Genomic DNA, 18,384 nt, shown 5'->3' on the forward strand with positions numbered 1-18,384 from the left:
AGTTACCTTTTAAATATCAAACAAAACAAAAGAAAACTAATCTATTTCGATGTGATCTATTTAACAAATATTCCTAAACTTGCAGATGCTAATTTTGAAAATAATGTTTTAACTTTTATCAAATCTTTTATGCTCTTTTTTAATATTTTTAACACGTTTTATAACAAAGGTGTGAAGTTGAACCAAGAAACCAATAATTAAAAATTAATAATCCCACACGTGTCACAAATGTTTGTTTATTTCTAACTAATAAGCAAAAGTGTCGCTCCCACCATGGAAACGTATTTGATCAATACGAGGAAACCCACACGATAAAAAAGGCAGAAAAATACACAGAATCTCATATCTTAACTACACGACAAAACTAGTAGCTCTTTATCAGCAACCGGTTTGGGATAAAATAATAATTAGTTGCTCAATCGGTGCGGTGACACGTAACACGTAGCAGCAGCAGCAGCAGCAGCAGGTCTGACTATATCGAGCTCCAGGGAGAAAACTGGCGGCGGCGCCACCGTCCATGTGAGGCACTAGACTCTCGTAGCATTCGAAACACTCTCCCTTTTAGAAACAGCCGCAGCTAAGTTGTACACACTAATGCCCAGCCTTCGCAGTAAACTTGAAAATAAAGTTGAAAAAAAACCTATGAACCTAAACTTGACCGAGTAGGGGAAATTCTCGTATGTTTGGCAGGTTAAGCATTCGCTCCTAATTCCGTCCAATTTGCTGGTTTTCACTATTTAAACAACTAATTTTGCTAAACTTTTGATATAAATTTGCTTGCTCACTTCTTATTGAGCTATTTATCACTCGATTTCAGTTTAAAACGCTTTTAATTAGCGTTAATTGACTGTCAAAGTTCTGACCTGCCAACATTATAGGCACGCTGGAATTAGATGCTGTTCCCCTAATGTGCCTTCATGCTTCATGCTCTCGAGCAAACCCCCACAATGCCAACTGTCAATGTGGCCGGCGACGACGACGGTGAAGTCGAGACTTTGAAAAGGAATTTCTGCTATTTGGGTCTTTGAAAGGTTCTAGGTTTCCAGTATATGGAAAGGTTAGGAGCTTTGTCATGCTTTCACGTGCCTAGGTCAAGAACCCTATTCTGAGCTTGATTGATGAAGTACTTGTTTGAATAGTCTGAAGGAGGATTTTCCTCAACCTTTTTTGTACTCTTATCGTTTGTTATATCCACGATTCCTTAAACAGTCTAAATACAGAATTGAATTTGAGAGACTATAAGAAAATTACATAAGAAATAAATTAAACTATCTATCGAAAAAAGAAGGAATATCGAGACAGGGAACTTCGAGAAACGAGAGTCGTCTATCTATCCTGTGAGACATTATTCAATTAATAAAAGTTACATTGTAAACTTGAATTACACATATTTATTTATTTGGTAAAAATGTTTCCTTGCAAAAACTCCAAAAAACACACGTTAAGGGGTTACATACATGTAAAAATTCCCGAATTTACATATTATGGAAAATTAATTAATCCACTCAAAACATGATTTCCAATCACTCCTGAAAGTTTCATGAAGATATTTCATGATTAAAGTAAGTAACAGACGATTTAAGTTTGAAATTTTGCTTTGCGCAAAGCGATCTGTCAAACTTTCTCAGCGTTTTTCTCGAAACACCGAGGTGATTTACGGGTGCCACGATATCTCGAGATCGGATGAAATTTGGGGTGAAGACTCCGAAGACATCCCGTGTGCATGATAAAGCCCGATTGTGAAATTTTGTTTAAAAAAATCTAGAGTTTTTGCCTTCCTCACCTCAATGAGGAAAGGCTATAAATCACTCGAAAAATGAACTTCTTTATTTGACCTCGTAGAACCACCTTCACGTATAAATATCGACTCAGAATCTAATTCTGAACAAATGTCTGTGCGTGTGTCTGGATGTGAGTCCGTGCACTAAAAAATATGCACACGATTATCTCCGGACTGGCTGCACCGATTTGGACCGTTTTGGTCTCATTTGATTCGTCTTGGGATCCCACAAGACCCTAGTTAATATTATGAAGTTTAGAAAAGTACTTCAAAAGTTATGCTAAAAAAACGATTTGGCTAGAGTTTGAAATATTATAAAAAGGGTGGTTTTTGAAAGAAAACCCGTCATGCTATATATTGTTAGAAAGGTATTTGAAAGACCTTAACAACGCGTTCAAAAGATTGAAGATCTGACAAACCCATCAAAAGTTATGAGCACTTAAGTGTTCATATTTATATTTATATTCATACACTTTTTTGAGGCCGGATCTCAAATATTTTGATGAAAAAGTTGTCCGGATCTATCACGCGACCCATCGTTGGATAGGTAATCAAGAGACCTTTCCAACAAACCCAAAAGATTGAAGATCTGACAACCCTATCAAAAGAAATATGTACTTTAGTGTTTTTAATAAACTTTTTTTGAGGCCGGATCTCAGATATTTTGATAAAAATATGCGAGGAAGGCACCAACCGCCTTAAGGTTGGATTAAGTAACGTTTTTTTTTTTTTGAAAAGGTCCTATAAGCTATTGTCTTTCATATGTTTATAGGACCTATTCAAAAAAACTCTGGAAAATGGAAATACAAAAATTTAGATTTTTATATGGAAAACATTAAAACATTTTTATCTTTTTGAGCCGATTTGGTCAAAGCAGTGTTGAGATATCGTGGCACCCGTTTTTTGAAACTGCTAAATACAAATAGCTATATCTCGGCAACGATACAACCAAATGTCTTGAAATTCATTTTGTTATTAGATGAAAATGTATATTTTAATACCTTGAAAACAGATTTATAAATAATTTAGGTGTGTGCTCATACCAACCCTTGACATTTTTGCCGATTCACTTGTATGTAACCCCTTAATGGTAGTTGAGAGCATAGAGATGCCAGCATAATAGTAAAATAAATTAATTCAGTGCTTATAACCATCTGTTAAAAAAAACAGTTTGAACCGGATTCAAAATCAGCAAGTAAAATGTCGCGAAATAAATTTCGTTTATTTATTACATAATTTGTTTACATGGTAAAAGTTTTTTTTTTTTTCATTGTTCTAAAAATAAAAGTACATCAACGAGTGTTTAGCCCGGGCTGTTTCAAAAATCTAATAAAGCAAAAAACAGCAAAACAAAACGTTGCATGTTTTAAGCTAAACTTAAATTTTGTACTGAATATCCTCATAACATAGTTGCTTTTAACAGAACTAGAAAAAAATAGTTTGAAGATTGTCACTATGAAACTTCAAACCACTTTCCACATTTCAATGCCCGTGTGCTCTCTGGTTCTATCAAGATAGGAAAACCAGCAAGCTAAGTACAAAAGAGCACACCGGCATCGATTAACTTCACTTCACACTTCAATTGCTTCACTAAAATGTTTGTTAATTTGAAGATATTGTTGAAATTTAATACGGCCTCTTATTTATTTAAAAAAATAATCAGTTTTTTCACTTTTTTTAAATCAAAATTTAAAGATCTGGCTTCGTGATGCACACGGGATATTTTTTTAAATTCTTCACCCCAAATTTCAACAAATTTGGTAAATCAGTTCAGTGTTTCGAGAAAAAAAACAGTTTGACAGTTAGCTTTGCGCATGGCAAAATCTTTGGAATCTTTTGTTACTACTTTTAATTATGACATCTTTTCATGAAACCTCCAGCAGTGTTTCAAAATGTTTTTTTAATTGGATTAAAAAAATATTTATAATTTTGAAACATTCTATATGATTATATACCCTTGAAGATTAGAGCATACAAAATCTTTCCAAAAGTATTTCTTACTTATAGGGAAATATACAGCTTATCAATGAAGAATACTGGGATATTTTTCGATAAAATTTGATTTTCTACAGCTTTTGTAATAAAAATCAAAAAATGTTAATAAAATCGCTGCAAAACGTATTATCAACAACAATTGAAAACAGGATATTGTTCAATTTTGATCACTAGTAGAACCCATTTAGCGATGAGTTCCACGAATCATTTACGGAAAACTGCACTAAATGGTGCAATCATTGAATTGCTAACCAGAATCAACTTATTCCCAGCACATTTGAATACACGGCACCAGGGTAAACAACCGCGCCGGGGTAGGTGTTAAATGCAATTAATGCAAATATTGCGGGTTTTCGTCGCTGAATGGCAGTAATTTCCACTTGAAGCATTTTTACATTGTTGTAGCGATGTCAATAACATGACACGGGTGATTTGAAGTGGTTTCAAAATTTTGATTTTTGATTTTTGCTACTTTTCTTGATTAATTCAAGGTTAATCTTGGTCAGTGCGTAAAAAAACCTGGAACAACAAATTCCCCAAGATCTCCATGCAAATTTCCTACTCCTGATGTTTCTGGCAAAACCCAAACTCGCCAGTGTGGAGCATAATTCACGCCGGCGTCAATGGGCTTTGAGGCCGGTTTTGCCAAAAACTTGTTCTTCCTGTTTGTACGACAGTCGAGTGTCTTCCGCGTGCATCGCCCAGAACGAGTTTCACTGGGATTGAGGAATATTCTGGTTGATTATGGATTTAATTTGCATATTTTTCGCAAGCCTAAAAATCAAATTGACTTGAAACCTAGTAAAACATTTCTACACGGAAAAAGAGTTCCGAAAAGAATAAGCGTTCATGAAAATGGGAACCACGAGCAAAGTGTTCAAATTCCATGGTACGTTTTGAATAACGTTTGAGATTTGAACACTTTGTTCGTGGTTCCCAATTTCATGAACGCTTGTTCACGATTTTCGGAACTCTTTTTTCTCCGTGTAGCAGTTGGCGTCACATTTGCAATAAAATTCAAAATTTCAAAAACAGGTTATAAAGCGATGAATGCCCGTTGGCGTCAGAGGTTAATATTGATACATTTATCAGCACAATATTTGCCATCAAAATTCCTCAAAAGTTGCGAATAGCCACCGCCAATATTAAGGTGGCACGTGTATATCTTATGACTTCATCCAACAGCGGTGGTTAGTGGACAAAAAAATGTTGAAAATCGTCTTTCCCTTCCGCCCCGAGAGATGCAAGGTAACCAATTTGCTGACAAATTCTCGCCCGAATGCAAATATTTGTGCGATGGAATGTTCGCGATTTGGCCCCTCTAATTGACTTCTGACACTCCTATTTACCCCCTACGGAACCATCCATGTTGTGGGAGATGTGTTTTCTTGCTATTTAAAGTTTGCGCAAATATTGAGCTCGAAACGGCTACCCGTTCCGATATTTGCTTTCTTACCGACACGTAACACAGAAGCAGGAGTCGACTGTTCTTTGATGTTTTGTATGCAGATTCTTTGAACTATTTACTCTATGGAAACAATTGTAATTAAATATTGATTTGTAGATTTGCCCTTCTGAGAGTCTAACCTTTGTTTTTAATTAAATACTCGAATTGAAAAAAACGCCTGAAATTAAAACATCAAAACCTTAAGACTTTGTCATAGATTGTGCAAAAAAGACCTTTAAGGGCAATATAGAAGAACAGCAAGTAAATCCATCAAGAACCTAAAGTTGGTTAGTTGAAAAGTGAAAAACAGCAAATTGGATGGAGATAGAACCGAATTTTTAACCAGCCAAAACACTAGAGAATTTTCTACATTGAAATAAAAAAAAAGTACCAAATTCCCAAATTCTAGGAATTTTGCCTCCTTTTCTTATTAAGTAATCCAAAAAACCCAATTACTAAATAAGGGAAGGAGCCGAAATTCCTACAATTTAGGAATTCGGTACTTTTTATTTATTTCAGTGTACTGGTTTGACATTTCAAATAAGCTGTTGAGAAATTAAAAAAATCAGACAAACAAAGCTCAAAATCTCACAAAAAAAAAATTAAACCTGCATAAAAAGAAGTCAAACAAAGCAAAACTCTTCGCGATCATTTGTCATTCACCAGAGATCCGCTCATCCTACAAATCATCTTCCACTCTGAATTAATTATAAACATTCCACGAATAGAAACTCTCCGCAAAGCATCCCCAAAAAAAAGCTTGTTCCTATTCCCACTTTTTTGCCGGCAGTCTCAAACTCCCGTAAAAGTAAACAAACACGTTAAAACTCTCATTAAATTTCGTTGAGCTGCTGCTGGAGTTAAAAAAAAGCAAAGTGGCTCAACCCATCCATTTGTCGTTTTACGAGTCCGACTTCCCGCGCAAATTTGGAGGTCACTAAAGAGTTGGCGGGCACACTTGAGATGGCTTTGTGGTCCACGGCCAATGTACCGTTTTGGCACCCGACGCTGAAATTATAACCTCGAAACGGAAAACATGTTTGCATGTCGCGTTCAGCAAGTTGGAGGCTGAGCATAAACTGAAATGAGATTTATATCTAATGGATTCTTAATAAGTGTTTTAACATTTTCTAGGAGTTATAAGCTGACCGTGACTTTGCACGAAGTAACGACTGTTCTGAAACGAGAATTCAGTTAATAATAAGTAGTTTGAGCATGGCCATGCACACAATTCATCGTAAAGAAGTTTCTGAAATTATTGAATTATTTATTGTGATGATAATAATAATTTATTTTCCTCAAGACAAAAAAAAACAGGGATGAGCTATTTTTTGATTTTTTTGTGTTTAGGCCGATGCAAATATTTTTCAAATTTTTTGTCCCTCGGCTCTGGCCAGGGTCAGGGGGGGGGGGGGAGGAGGCAAAAAAATAAAAATATATAAATATTGAAATAAAAACTAACAGTTTCAACATTTGCATGGAAAATGTGTTTTAAAATGCATTTTGTACTAATTAAATTGTTTTGCAATCATTAGTTTTCAAAAAAAATGTAAGATTTGATGAAAACTAAAATTTTACCGAAAAATAACTTTTTGCCGTAATTATTTTTTTGAACATTGAAAATTTTCAAATATTCAAAAGATTTTTAAATCAACCCAAATATGCTAAAAATGATTCTAAACGCAGGAGATTTCAGCTGTTTCCACTTAGATTTCCATTAGAATTTTGAAGTTTTTTGAAACATTTTTTTTTGCCCTCTGATTTTCGAGCCAACTTTAAAGGGGGGGGACAAAAACTTTGAATAAAATTTGTACCAGTCTTATTGATTTCGATAAAATCTTGTGTGTACTTATTCTATGATCAAAAAAGTTATTTTGCATCATTGGTTCGTCCAAACAAGTCTCCATACAATTTTGGCAACAACTAAAAAAAAATTAATCAAAAAAAAATATTTATCTTGAACGGAGTTCTGGTTAATTTATTGTCTATTGCAAAGCTGTAGTTACAGATCTTTTCAGAAAAAAGTTACAATTAAAAAAATAATAATCCATTTTTTTATTGGATTTTTCAAATACAAAAATAACTACGCAAACAATCTCATTATTGGATACATTAAGGTGTCAAAAACTTGTGGTAAACATATTTGGCAGTGTTGCCAATTTTTCGGAAAAAATCATGATTTTTGACAAACTTTGCAAAAAGCCGAAATAAAAACAATAAAATACATTAAATACATAAATCGAAAAGACCTTTATTTAGATATCGGATCGGTAAATTAAATTTAGATTGTAATTATTTTTCCGTTCCGTTCTCAACATTTTGAACATTTTTGAATATTTTTATATACTTTTTGTATGGAGGCAATTATAAAAAAATAATTCTTTGGTCATAGAAAAAGTCCACAGAATGTTTCATCCAAATAAAACAAAATCAAGAAAATAATCGTTATCCGAAGTCGAAGAAAAATGCTCAGAAAATTTACTGATGGACAAATCTTATTATTTTATTACTCATCAGATTTCATTCCATTTAAAGATTCTCTTAAACCAATTACTTTGCAAAATTACATTTTAAACCCTTTTCAAATGTAAGGTTTATTTTGAAAATTCTCATGCCTTTTTCTAAATTAAAAAAAATCGAGGATGTTTATTTTTATTACATAAAAATTAATCGTTTCTCACCATTTTTTTTTTAATTTAGGATAACAGCTGACCAAAGAAAAACATACAAAAATCTGTACCATAGGAAGAAATTTTGTGATCGATTTGGTTTCTTTAGCAAAGTCAAAGCTATTGAAAAGGATTTTTTGCAATTCCGTCGTGAAACTACTTACTTTTCCTGTCATTCTTGAACGACGAAATAACCTACTTTTCTGTACCAAAAGTAACAGAATCGAATAGCAACACTTTTCAAAATAAATACTGAAAAGTTCTACTTTTCAGCACTGAAATGGGTGCTGAAAAGTTACACTTTTCAACATTTTTTTGATTTAGACGATTTATTGGCAAAATACATGAAAATATGACTTCAAATTTCACTCAATGGAATTTTTCGGAATTGCAAAAAATGTTGTATGGAACTCGTGGAAAAACTTGATTTTTTCAGCACTCTTCGTTTTTATCCAACTCGGTGAACCTCGTTGGATAAATGTACGACTCGTGCTGAAAAAATCCTCTTTTTGCAACTTGTTGCATAAACTAATTCAGTATCGAAAACAGTATCGAAAAATACAGAAACACTCAAATGAATGCTGAAAAGTTCTTTTTGCAATTCCGCTGTGAAACTGTCAACTTTTCCTGTCCTTCTGAAGAAATGAAACGGCCTACTTTTTCCTACCAAAAATAACAGAATCGAATATCAAAACTTTTCAAAATAAATTCTAAAAAGTTCTACTTTTCAAAACTGAAAAGAGTGCTGAAAAGTTGAACTTTTCAGCATTTGTTTCGAAAAGTAAAACTTTTCATTATTTTTTTTATTTAAGCATTTTATTGGAAAAATACATGAAAATTTGACTTAAAATTTCACTCAATGGGTGTTTTTCGGAATTGCAAGAAATGTTGTATGGAACTCGTTGCAAAACTTGATTTTTTCAACACTCGTCGTATTTATCCAACTCGGTGAACCTCGTTGGATAAATGTACGACTAGTGCTGAAAAAATCCTCTTTTTGCAACTTGTTGCATAATAGTAGTTTATGCAACATGTTGCAAAAAGAGGATTTTTTCAGCACGAGTCGTACATTTATCCAACGAGGTTCCCCGAGTTGGATAAATACGACGAGTGATGAAAAAATCAAGTTTTGCAACGAGTTCCATACAACGTTTTTTGCAATTCCGAAAAACACCCTTTGAACGAAATTATATGACAAATGCCCATGCATTGAGTCAATGAATCGTTTAAATCAAAAAAAATGTTGAAAATTATAACTTTTCCTAGCAAGTGCTAAAAAGTTCAACTTTTCAGCATCCATTTCAGTGCTGAAAAGTAGAACTTTTCAGCATTTGTTTTGAAAAGGGTTACTATTCGATTCTGTTATTTTTGGTACAGAAAAGTAGGCTATTTCGTCGCTCAAGAATAACAGGAAATGTAAGTAGTTTCACGACGGAATTGCAAAAACTACTATTTCAGTTCATCACCCGTCATTCGAGAGTAAGCGGAAAAGTTATTACACAAAAAAAAGTGTAATTTTACCTCTAAATATGTGTAAATTCACCACTTTTCCAGTATCTTGCCACTTTCTCAGTCTAAATTGAGCTAATAATAAAACTTCCAATTTTACATCTTACAAATTTTCACAAATTCTTACTGTGTAGTTTCACTACGGAATTGAATTGTAAATGCAGGAAAAAAAATTAACATGATATCAACAACACGCTTATTTTCATTAAAATTTGGTTTTTAAAATAATGTTCATTTTTTCTTTTGTTTTTTAAAGCATTTTGAAAGGGAGATAAAAAGACAAAAACCTTCGTACAAATCTCAAATTAAAACTTAATTCAATCCTTATTCAAGGAAAGCTTTATTATAGCTTACATAAAAAGATGTTTTAACTGTAAACTGAACAGAATTTGGACTACACACATAGTCATTATAATATTGTATCATTTTACATTTTAGTTCAACAACAAATCTCCTCATTCAACTCGCTCAACCTTCACACATTCCACGTCCGTTTGTTATTCCCTCCTATCGTCTTCTTTATGATTCATAGAGAGAGAGGAAGAACATCCTCGAGACAATCAACCAACAGCCGACAGCTTTCGCAAAACTCTCTCAACCGATAGCTTTCGATTCTGGGCACGTCTTTGCTTTCTTTGCTTCTGACAACAAATGGCCGTGAACCTATTCGTGTTTGCATTTTTTTTTTTAATATTAATGCACGCCGTCCAGACTGCGAGTCTGTTACTGACCTAGGCCAGTTTTAAAATACTTAATCTGGACAGAACACGGGTTCTTGAATGTGGAACACAGATTGGAGCTTGTCGAATTCAGCACTTCATTATCCGTCTCTGGAAACATTTCAAGGGTAGCACGTGGCTGATTGCGGGTGCTTTTTGTTTCAAGAACTTGAAGAATCTGGACTGTTGCATTTGAACTTTGTAGTTACTTGAAACACGTACATATTATCAATAATGTCAAATTTTGTTAAGAAGATAAGTTTGCTTGATGCCAAATTGACAACATGAATGACACTTACCTTTTTTCCCCACCGAAACGGTGTAGTAGATGTTGTCAAAGGTGATATCCATCGCGAACTCCACACTTGTGCCAAAATGTTTCCTCCGAAGCAATTACACCTGTTCACACCACTATCAGATAATCTTGCACAAAAGTAGCGACACGTGAACAGTCAATTCACACTCACACCAATTGCCACTGGTATTTCTGTCTTGAAGCGCAATCCGCAAACAACACTCGGTAATGAGTTCCAAGATCCTGAACCCGTCAATTAAAAGCTTTGCCGCTGATCATGTTATTGTTTTGCACGAGTTCCAATTGGTACTGCAGCAGTGACACCCCCCTGACACGTGCCTGTGCTTTCATTTATCACACAAAAGTAATGTTTTTGGTGGAGAAAAACTTTTCTCAAGATAAAGTTCGCCTAGGTTCAACGCGAAATTCCGACGACAATTAGATACATGCAACGGCGGGTTCGATCGTCACCGGCTGTAATGAGAAGGAAATGAAAGACGTTTTAGCGCATTGGGTATGACCTGGAGTAATGAGTGGAGAGATGGATCTGTTGATTGATGAATTGTTTGAGATAGAGGGGTGGAAAATAAGAGACTTTTGTTGCCCTAATGAGCACGCAAAAGTTATTTTGTAATTTTGTAAACTGATTTTTTTTACCAACTTTCAGCTTATAAGAAACACATTCTTAATAAATAATTTATTAACACAGTCGACTCTCCAGTTGACGTTAACTGATTTCTCGATAAACCTCCCTTTATCGATGGATAGTTCAATCCTTTCTTACGCATACCAAGCGGCACACTTCGAATATATTGTTCTATTAGCATCATGTACAAACCTGGGTGCTGAAAAGACAGAATGCGTAACGTGATTTTCGAAAGCTCCCCACTGCTCCCCACTAATACAACTGCACTACAGCTGTAAACATAAACAAAGTAGAAGGCTATGTTCAAGCTCAAGCGTGACATATTTTTTACTGCTGAAGTGAATTAGTATGAAAATTTTTGGATTTGTTGATGTTGATGTTTTCGATGAAAAATTAAGTGCTTCTCACTTTTTTCTTCGTAGACTAAACGATGGGCAGCCAAAAGAGGCCTTTTTTGTTTTCCACGTGATGAAAAATTGTGTCAAAAGTGGGTGGAATTTCGTGAATCAGAGGAGCAACCGAATGGAAGTTCCGAGATTATGTATCTTTGATGTGTAGTGATAATATCGGATTAAGATTATCCAATATTATTTGGAAAGTACTATTCATAGTTATTGATAATTCGCTAACATATAAAAAAGCGTCATAAACATAGGTTTTGCGTGAGACATAGCGATTATAAAATTTTAGCGACGAATTATGCCAATCTCGATTTTAACCCTCTTTGTTAAGATGTTTTGACTTCGAATACCTCAATAGCCATCGATTTTTTTTTATTCCTGACTAAATAAATTATAGATCGATCACAATACTTGGAAAATCTTGGTAAAATTATGCGAACAGTAAATTGGTTCCGCTTTGACAGTTCTAAATTGAGGCCGCTTTGCGGACAACTATTCTGCACCCAGGTACAAACTATGCGTTTTGAGAAAAACGCATTTGAATGTTGAGCATCCATTTTCAATTCCCATTTAAATAACGTCATGATTCGAATTCCCGGACGCTTCGAAACCCGGACACCCCATCTTGTTTTATCAATTATTTGGATATAAGTTCGCATTATGAATGTCAAAACTGTGTAATTTGATGAATTCTAACATCAACTTTCATTTAAAGTTTGTTTGAACGCTGTAGTTAATGTCAAAACAATAAAATAAAATAAAATTATAAGATTACCAAAAATGCGAAACATTTCACGTGAAATATTTCATAAGCGTCCGAAGCACCGGGAAGGTAAAGCAGAAATTTATGGTTTTGATTTTCTTAAATTCTAGCAAATTTTTATATAAAATATCGATTGTTTCGATGTTAACAGCTTATTTGAGACCTAAAGAACGCAAGTCACTAACATTTCAGTCCAAAGTTGTGCGATTCATTAGCAAAATCGAGTGTCCGGAATTCGAAGCAAAAGTGTCCGGATTTCGAATCAGCTTTTATCAGTGTCCGGGATTCGAAGCACAACAAGTTATTTTAATTTTCAAATTCTGATGAAAAATTGTTAAAAAAAGGCATATTTTGCATGCATTCTCTTAAAACTGACTGTAAGTACTACATCCTGATGATATTTCTTCATTTCCAACTTATTGCATGATTTTTTGGCAGCTATAACGAAAATGATGTGCTACTAAGTGTCCGGATTTCGAATCATGACGTTATAAAAGCAAAAAAAGATGTTCTAATGATAACAAACGATGAAAAACGTTGCTTTTATTGATACTTGATCATCCAAGTTCAATAAAACATTATTTCCGTAATTTTATTTGAGAAAAACAAACATTCTTTTAAAATCACCAACGTCTATATCACCCTGCTGTCATTGAGGAGGACGCTTTATTATGATTCGCTTTTCTTCGCCGAATGTACATGGCGCTTTTTTCATGACGCTTTTTTTTCGTCACAAGGTTCATGTAGTCTTTTATTTGACAGGTTGACAGGGCTATATAAACAGGGACTGCCAGCCCGGGAGCATGTTGACAGCTCCCATATTAATCTTCTCATTGAAAGATGCCGGCGACAAAATTGGGCGAAAAGTTCACCGCCCGGAGATCGCGAGTTGGCGCGAGCGAATGAACACCGCGAAAAAAGATTCGGGGGTGCATTGGGGTTAAATGATCATTTCGTCATTCGGTTTAATGAAAAAATAATTATTTTTTCGTAAATATCGCTACTTTGATGCGATGTAATTCATTTTTACAGTAAATTAGGCATTGTTACATCAAATTTGACCTTTCAAACGCACTAGAATGGCCAAATTTTAAAACATCAATGTTTGCCAATTTGACCGTTTTACCCCCAATTCCCTTGTAGAACAAAAGAAAAGTTCATCCGCGGTCTGTCAGCAGCGCGCTGTTTTGTTTGCTGGATCAACATTTGGAAATGTCGAACGTTGAAGGAAATCGCTCAAAAATGGAAATTAATCGATTTCAAATGTTATGGCCGCAAATGAAAGGTAAGGGTGGCTAATTTTTGATTCCGATCTGTAAAACTAGTTCTGGCGAGGGTTCTGGGCACTGCGGCAATCGATTTTACCGGCGGGTTGCTTCCGGTTGCATTTGATTTGAGGAGAAGGTTTTTCAATCCACCAGGGGCTTATTCGGGGGCAACAGTTTCGGTCATCCGGAACTTCCGGTAAGTTTCATATTTGCAGTGTTTAGCATGAAAAACAAACTTAGACCAATCTTTCAAATGTGCGCTCTTTTGAGGAGGGGCGCAAACCGAAGAAGAGCGCAACTCGGGGAGCGTTATTTCGGGGTTTGAGCGCAAACCGAAGGAGCGTTATTGCAGGGTTTTGGCGGAAAATGAGATTTTCTTTTTTAATTTTATTTACAATTAAACGAAACATTTATATAAGGGGTCATCAACAAAACACTGATAATGGGCCATCCTCAAATCTGGGTATCCAAGAACTCCCGGATGTCATGGCCTAGAAAGCTACCTGATCAACGGAGGTCTCGACGGAGATCTTTATGGGTGAATTAACCATCGGTATACACTCAAACCCCGATGGTTGGTCACTTTTTCGTTGGACACTTTTTTAGTTTGTACCCCGTTGGTTGGTCAAAGTCAAACTAAAAAGTGACGAACTGTCACTTTTTACACGGTGCTCACGCACACTATCAAAACACACGTTTGGTAGTGTGCGTGAACTCCGTGTAAAAGGGGTGTCAAACTAAAAAGTGACCCCGTTCGTCTGACAACAGTTTGTGTCAAACCATCGGGGTTTGAGTGTAGCTTCAGTGAACAACGATGGAGACCTTGGGGTACGTTGGATTGTTATAAGTCTTCTAAGAACCATGTTGGATTATTATGGGTCCTCCAGGAACTTCCGGGAGTTATGACCTGATGATCCAAGGCTGTATATCATAGGTACTCACGATCTTGCTTTGCATTAGTGTGAGTACATGACTCCGTGCCACTAAAACCAAAACAATAACAAACGAACAATGGACCGTGCCAGGAAAAGCAAAACATAAACAATGTCAGTGGCAGTGGAGTGAGAGAGTCAGAGATAACGATTTTGACAACCGCACTACTACACACTCGCGAGTACCTTAGGTAGAAAGCCATGCTGATGATCTACCTAATCAAAGGGGGTCTATATGCACCCAAAGTTAAAGAACGAGGGGAAAGTCCTCCCGAAAATAAACGTGAGGAAAGTACTATTTTGCGTGAGTAAAGACCTCTCGAGAGATCATTCGTTCATTGACGAGTTCATCCAATTGAGTGGCTTATATGGACAAATGACCACCACTTAGTCACCGAACCATGGTGGCCTATACGGCAAAGGCACGGTTCAATAAGCCGAAGGTCTTGGGTTCGAATCTCGGTACCGGTACTTTTTTTGATAGATGAACTTTTTTGGAAAATGAACCCATGAGTAAAGTACTCACGGCAATTTCGGGATTTATCCTCTCCGTCCGCATACAGTAGCATTTTACTACCGAATCGTGCTCTTTATCCTCTCGTATGCCGATGCCCAGTTCTGGGTGTGGGTGTATTAACCATTGTAACTATAATCTTTTTTAGACTAAAAAAAGTTTTTAATTCATAACTTAAAACTTTGCCAATGGTTGGTATTCAGAAAATCTTATCTCAAGATACAGATTTGCGAAAACATTCACAGCACTTGTGTATAGACAGACACCATTTTGTATGAAGAATAAGAGGCAATAGTGCACAATAACTATTTTGGTCATAAAAAAACATCAATGGACAAGGTTTCATACAAATCTGAAAATGCAATCAAAAGTCGATTTGCAATAACGAAAGGAATTAAATACTTTGTTGAATCCAAATTAGCGCCTCATTTTTCTGTTTGTTTGTTGTTGTGCAGGTTTGGTTTCAAATATTTCGTTTGATATGTTTCACACTAGCGTGCCCAGCTCTTTGAGGAAGGTGGGGCAATAATATGGAAGTTTTGAAAAATACGTCATTTGTGGACACCCCCTGACCAAATGTAGAACAAATTTCTGAGGATGGTGGGGCAGTTGCCCCATGTTGCCCCACCCTGTGCACGCTAGTGATGTTTCAATTGGGCCCAAAGGTGAAGCTTACATTTGTGATATTATTGTTCACAACGATAAAGCTTATTTTTCTGAGTACAATGACACTTTGTACGACCGAGAAGGATTTAAAATCGATTTTAAATCAATTTAAAAAAAATCACAGCTCGTTCTAAGTGGACCTTAGTTGATTCATCAAAAAAATGTTGTCCTGTGTGTGTGTGCGTGTGTGCAACCAACCAAACGGGACCACGCGGTCGCTTCTTACAAATTGAGTTGTTTCCATGTATTTTTAGATCTACATTCTATACATGCAAATAACTCGCATAGGCATTTGGAAGGTGTTAGCTCTGCCGAGCTTCGGTGACCCATTTCTACGCTGGCTAGCCGAGCGCGAGGTACTTCAGCTTTATCGACAAGCCCCGCCCTGAAGAACGTTTGCACCAATCGGGTTCAAACGTTATTTAGAACTTCCGAACCCTTGTCAAATGGACAAGGACCCAGCGCGTATGTTGTCCTGTCCTATTTTTTGCATTTAAATGAAAAAAAATGATCAAAAATGGGTTTTAATCTTTTTTTTACCGTTGAACATAACAATTGACTCGGGGTATTATGACCCTATTGTCTATATGGGTGAATTGATCATCGGTGTGGCTTCAGGTAGCTTCAGTGAACAACGATAGATACTCTGGGGTACGTTGTTATCGATCATCCAAGAATTCTAGAAAGTGATGGGTATATCAACCATCGGTATCGCTTCAAGAAGCTTCAGTGGACCATGATAGACACTTTGCACCATGCTTGATTGTTATGGGTTTCCCAGGAACTCTCGGAAGTCAGGTAAATCATCAGGTCATAACTCCCGGGAGTTCCTGGAGGACCCATAATAATCCAACATGGCGAAGGGTATCCATCGTGGTTCACTAAAGCTATCTGAAGCTATACCGATGGTTAATTCACCCATATAGACCTCCGTTGATCAGGTAGCTATCTAGGCCATGACATCTGGGAGTTCTTGGACACCCAAATTTGAGGATGGCCCATTATCAGTGTTTTGTGGATGACCCCTTATATACATATTTCGTTTAATTGTAAATAAAATTAAAAAAGAAAATCCCATTTTACGCCAAAACCCCGCAATAACGCTCCTTCGATTTGCGCTCAAACCCCGAAATAACGCTCCCCCGAGTTGCGCTCTTCTTCGGATGCGCCCCCTCCTCAAAAAGAGCGCACACTTGAAAGATTGGTCTAAGTTTGTTTTTCATGCTAAACACTGCAAATATGAAACTTACCGGAAGTTCCGGATGACCGAAACTGTTGCCCCCGAATAAGCCCCTGGTGGATTGAAAAACCTTCTCCTCAAATCAAATGCAACCGGAAGCAACCCGCCGGTAAAATCGATTGCCGCAGTGCCCAGAACCCTCGCCAGAACTAGTTTTACAGATCGGAATCAAAAATTAGCCACCCTTACCTTTCATTTGCGGCCATAACATTTGAAATCGATTAATTTCCATTTTTGAGCGATTTCCTTCAACGTTCGACATTTCCAAATGTTGATCCAGCAAACAAAACAGCGCGCTGCTGACAGACCGCGGATGAACTTTTCTTTTGTTCTACAAGGGGAATTGGGGGTAAAACGGTCAAATTGGCAAACATTGATGTTTTAAAATTTGGCCATTCTAGTGCGTTTGAAAGGTCAAATTTGATGTAACAATGCCTAATTTACTGTAAAAATGAATTACATCGCATCAAAGTAGCGATATATACGAAAAAATAATTTTTTTTTCATTAAACCGAATGACGAAATGATCATTTAACCCCAATGCACCCCCGAATCTTTTTTCGCGGTGTTCATTCGCTCGCGCCAACTCGCGATCTCCGGGCGGTGAACTTTTCGCCCAATTTTGTCGCCGGCACTTTTCAATGAGAAGATTAATACAAACTGAGCGTACTTTTTTTTGTGGGCCCAGTGGGCCTAAGATGGCGGCTTTCGATAATATCTAGCCAAACATTTTAAAATGGCGAATATTTTAAATTAATATAGTTTTTGCCATGTTTCGGTTTAAAACGACGAAATAAGCATTCTGGAATCATTTTCTTGAAAAACTTGTTTAGAGATACGCCACGTTAAAATATTAGTCTCGAACAGATGAAGGGAGCGTTCCGCGAAAGCCGTCACGAAAAAAAAATTCCCATGCAAATTTTGAGTTGCGTATTTAATGGGCGGACTCCGACGAGGCCCACTTGCCATCTGTCGGTGGAAATGCGCCACTCGCGAAAACTGCCATGTTAGGGGACGGCTGGGACTGCTGATGGCAGAGATTTTGTTTATGTTACTTTATTTAAAATCATGATCAAACAGACTTTACTGAAGTAACATTTGCTCATTTTTGGTGGAGAGGTAGCTTATTAGGAGTAATTTCAGAATATTTAATAACCCAGAAAATGTCAAAATGTACATGATGCCTTTTGAAATGTAACCGTCGATTTGTGTGAATAGTGAAATAGGGGAACTATACCCTTTTTCATCTTATTTCTATTATCGGCCTATCAGCACTTTGATCGTGAATTACAGCTTTCATAAAGTGTTTTTGACTGTTCCAAAGTAATAAATAGCTAAAATTAAATTTAAATTTTTCAATTGTATTTTTATTGGATTATAACAGTTCTGCTCCAGGATGTTACATTTGCAATTCAGAGATTTGGAGAACCTTTCAACCGAGATCAATTCATAAGCCTTTGCAGGGAGGATACATATTTCTACGTTTAGATTTTGCTAGCTGGGTGCTCTTTTAGGGAAAATAAATTTTGAGGAAAAACCC

The 18,384-nt window shown here is 36.2% G+C and overlaps 1 protein-coding gene across 1 annotated transcript in view; it reads right to left on the minus strand.

Annotated features, from left to right (window-relative positions):
- The window catches only part of LOC6032427 (ATP-binding cassette sub-family G member 1), a 78,073-nt gene that overhangs the window by 47,154 nt on the left and 12,535 nt on the right, over positions 1–18,384 (minus strand). The window contains exon 2 of the mRNA XM_038254336.1: positions 10,419–10,888. Within this exon, the coding sequence (XP_038110264.1) occupies positions 10,419–10,470 (52 nt within the window). The 5' untranslated portion in view covers positions 10,471–10,888. The remainder of the gene's footprint in view (positions 1–10,418; positions 10,889–18,384) is intronic.

Source organism: Culex quinquefasciatus, chromosome 2, assembly GCF_015732765.1.
Source record: "Culex quinquefasciatus strain JHB chromosome 2, VPISU_Cqui_1.0_pri_paternal, whole genome shotgun sequence".
NCBI classification, from domain to species: Eukaryota; Metazoa; Arthropoda; class Insecta; order Diptera; family Culicidae; genus Culex; species Culex quinquefasciatus.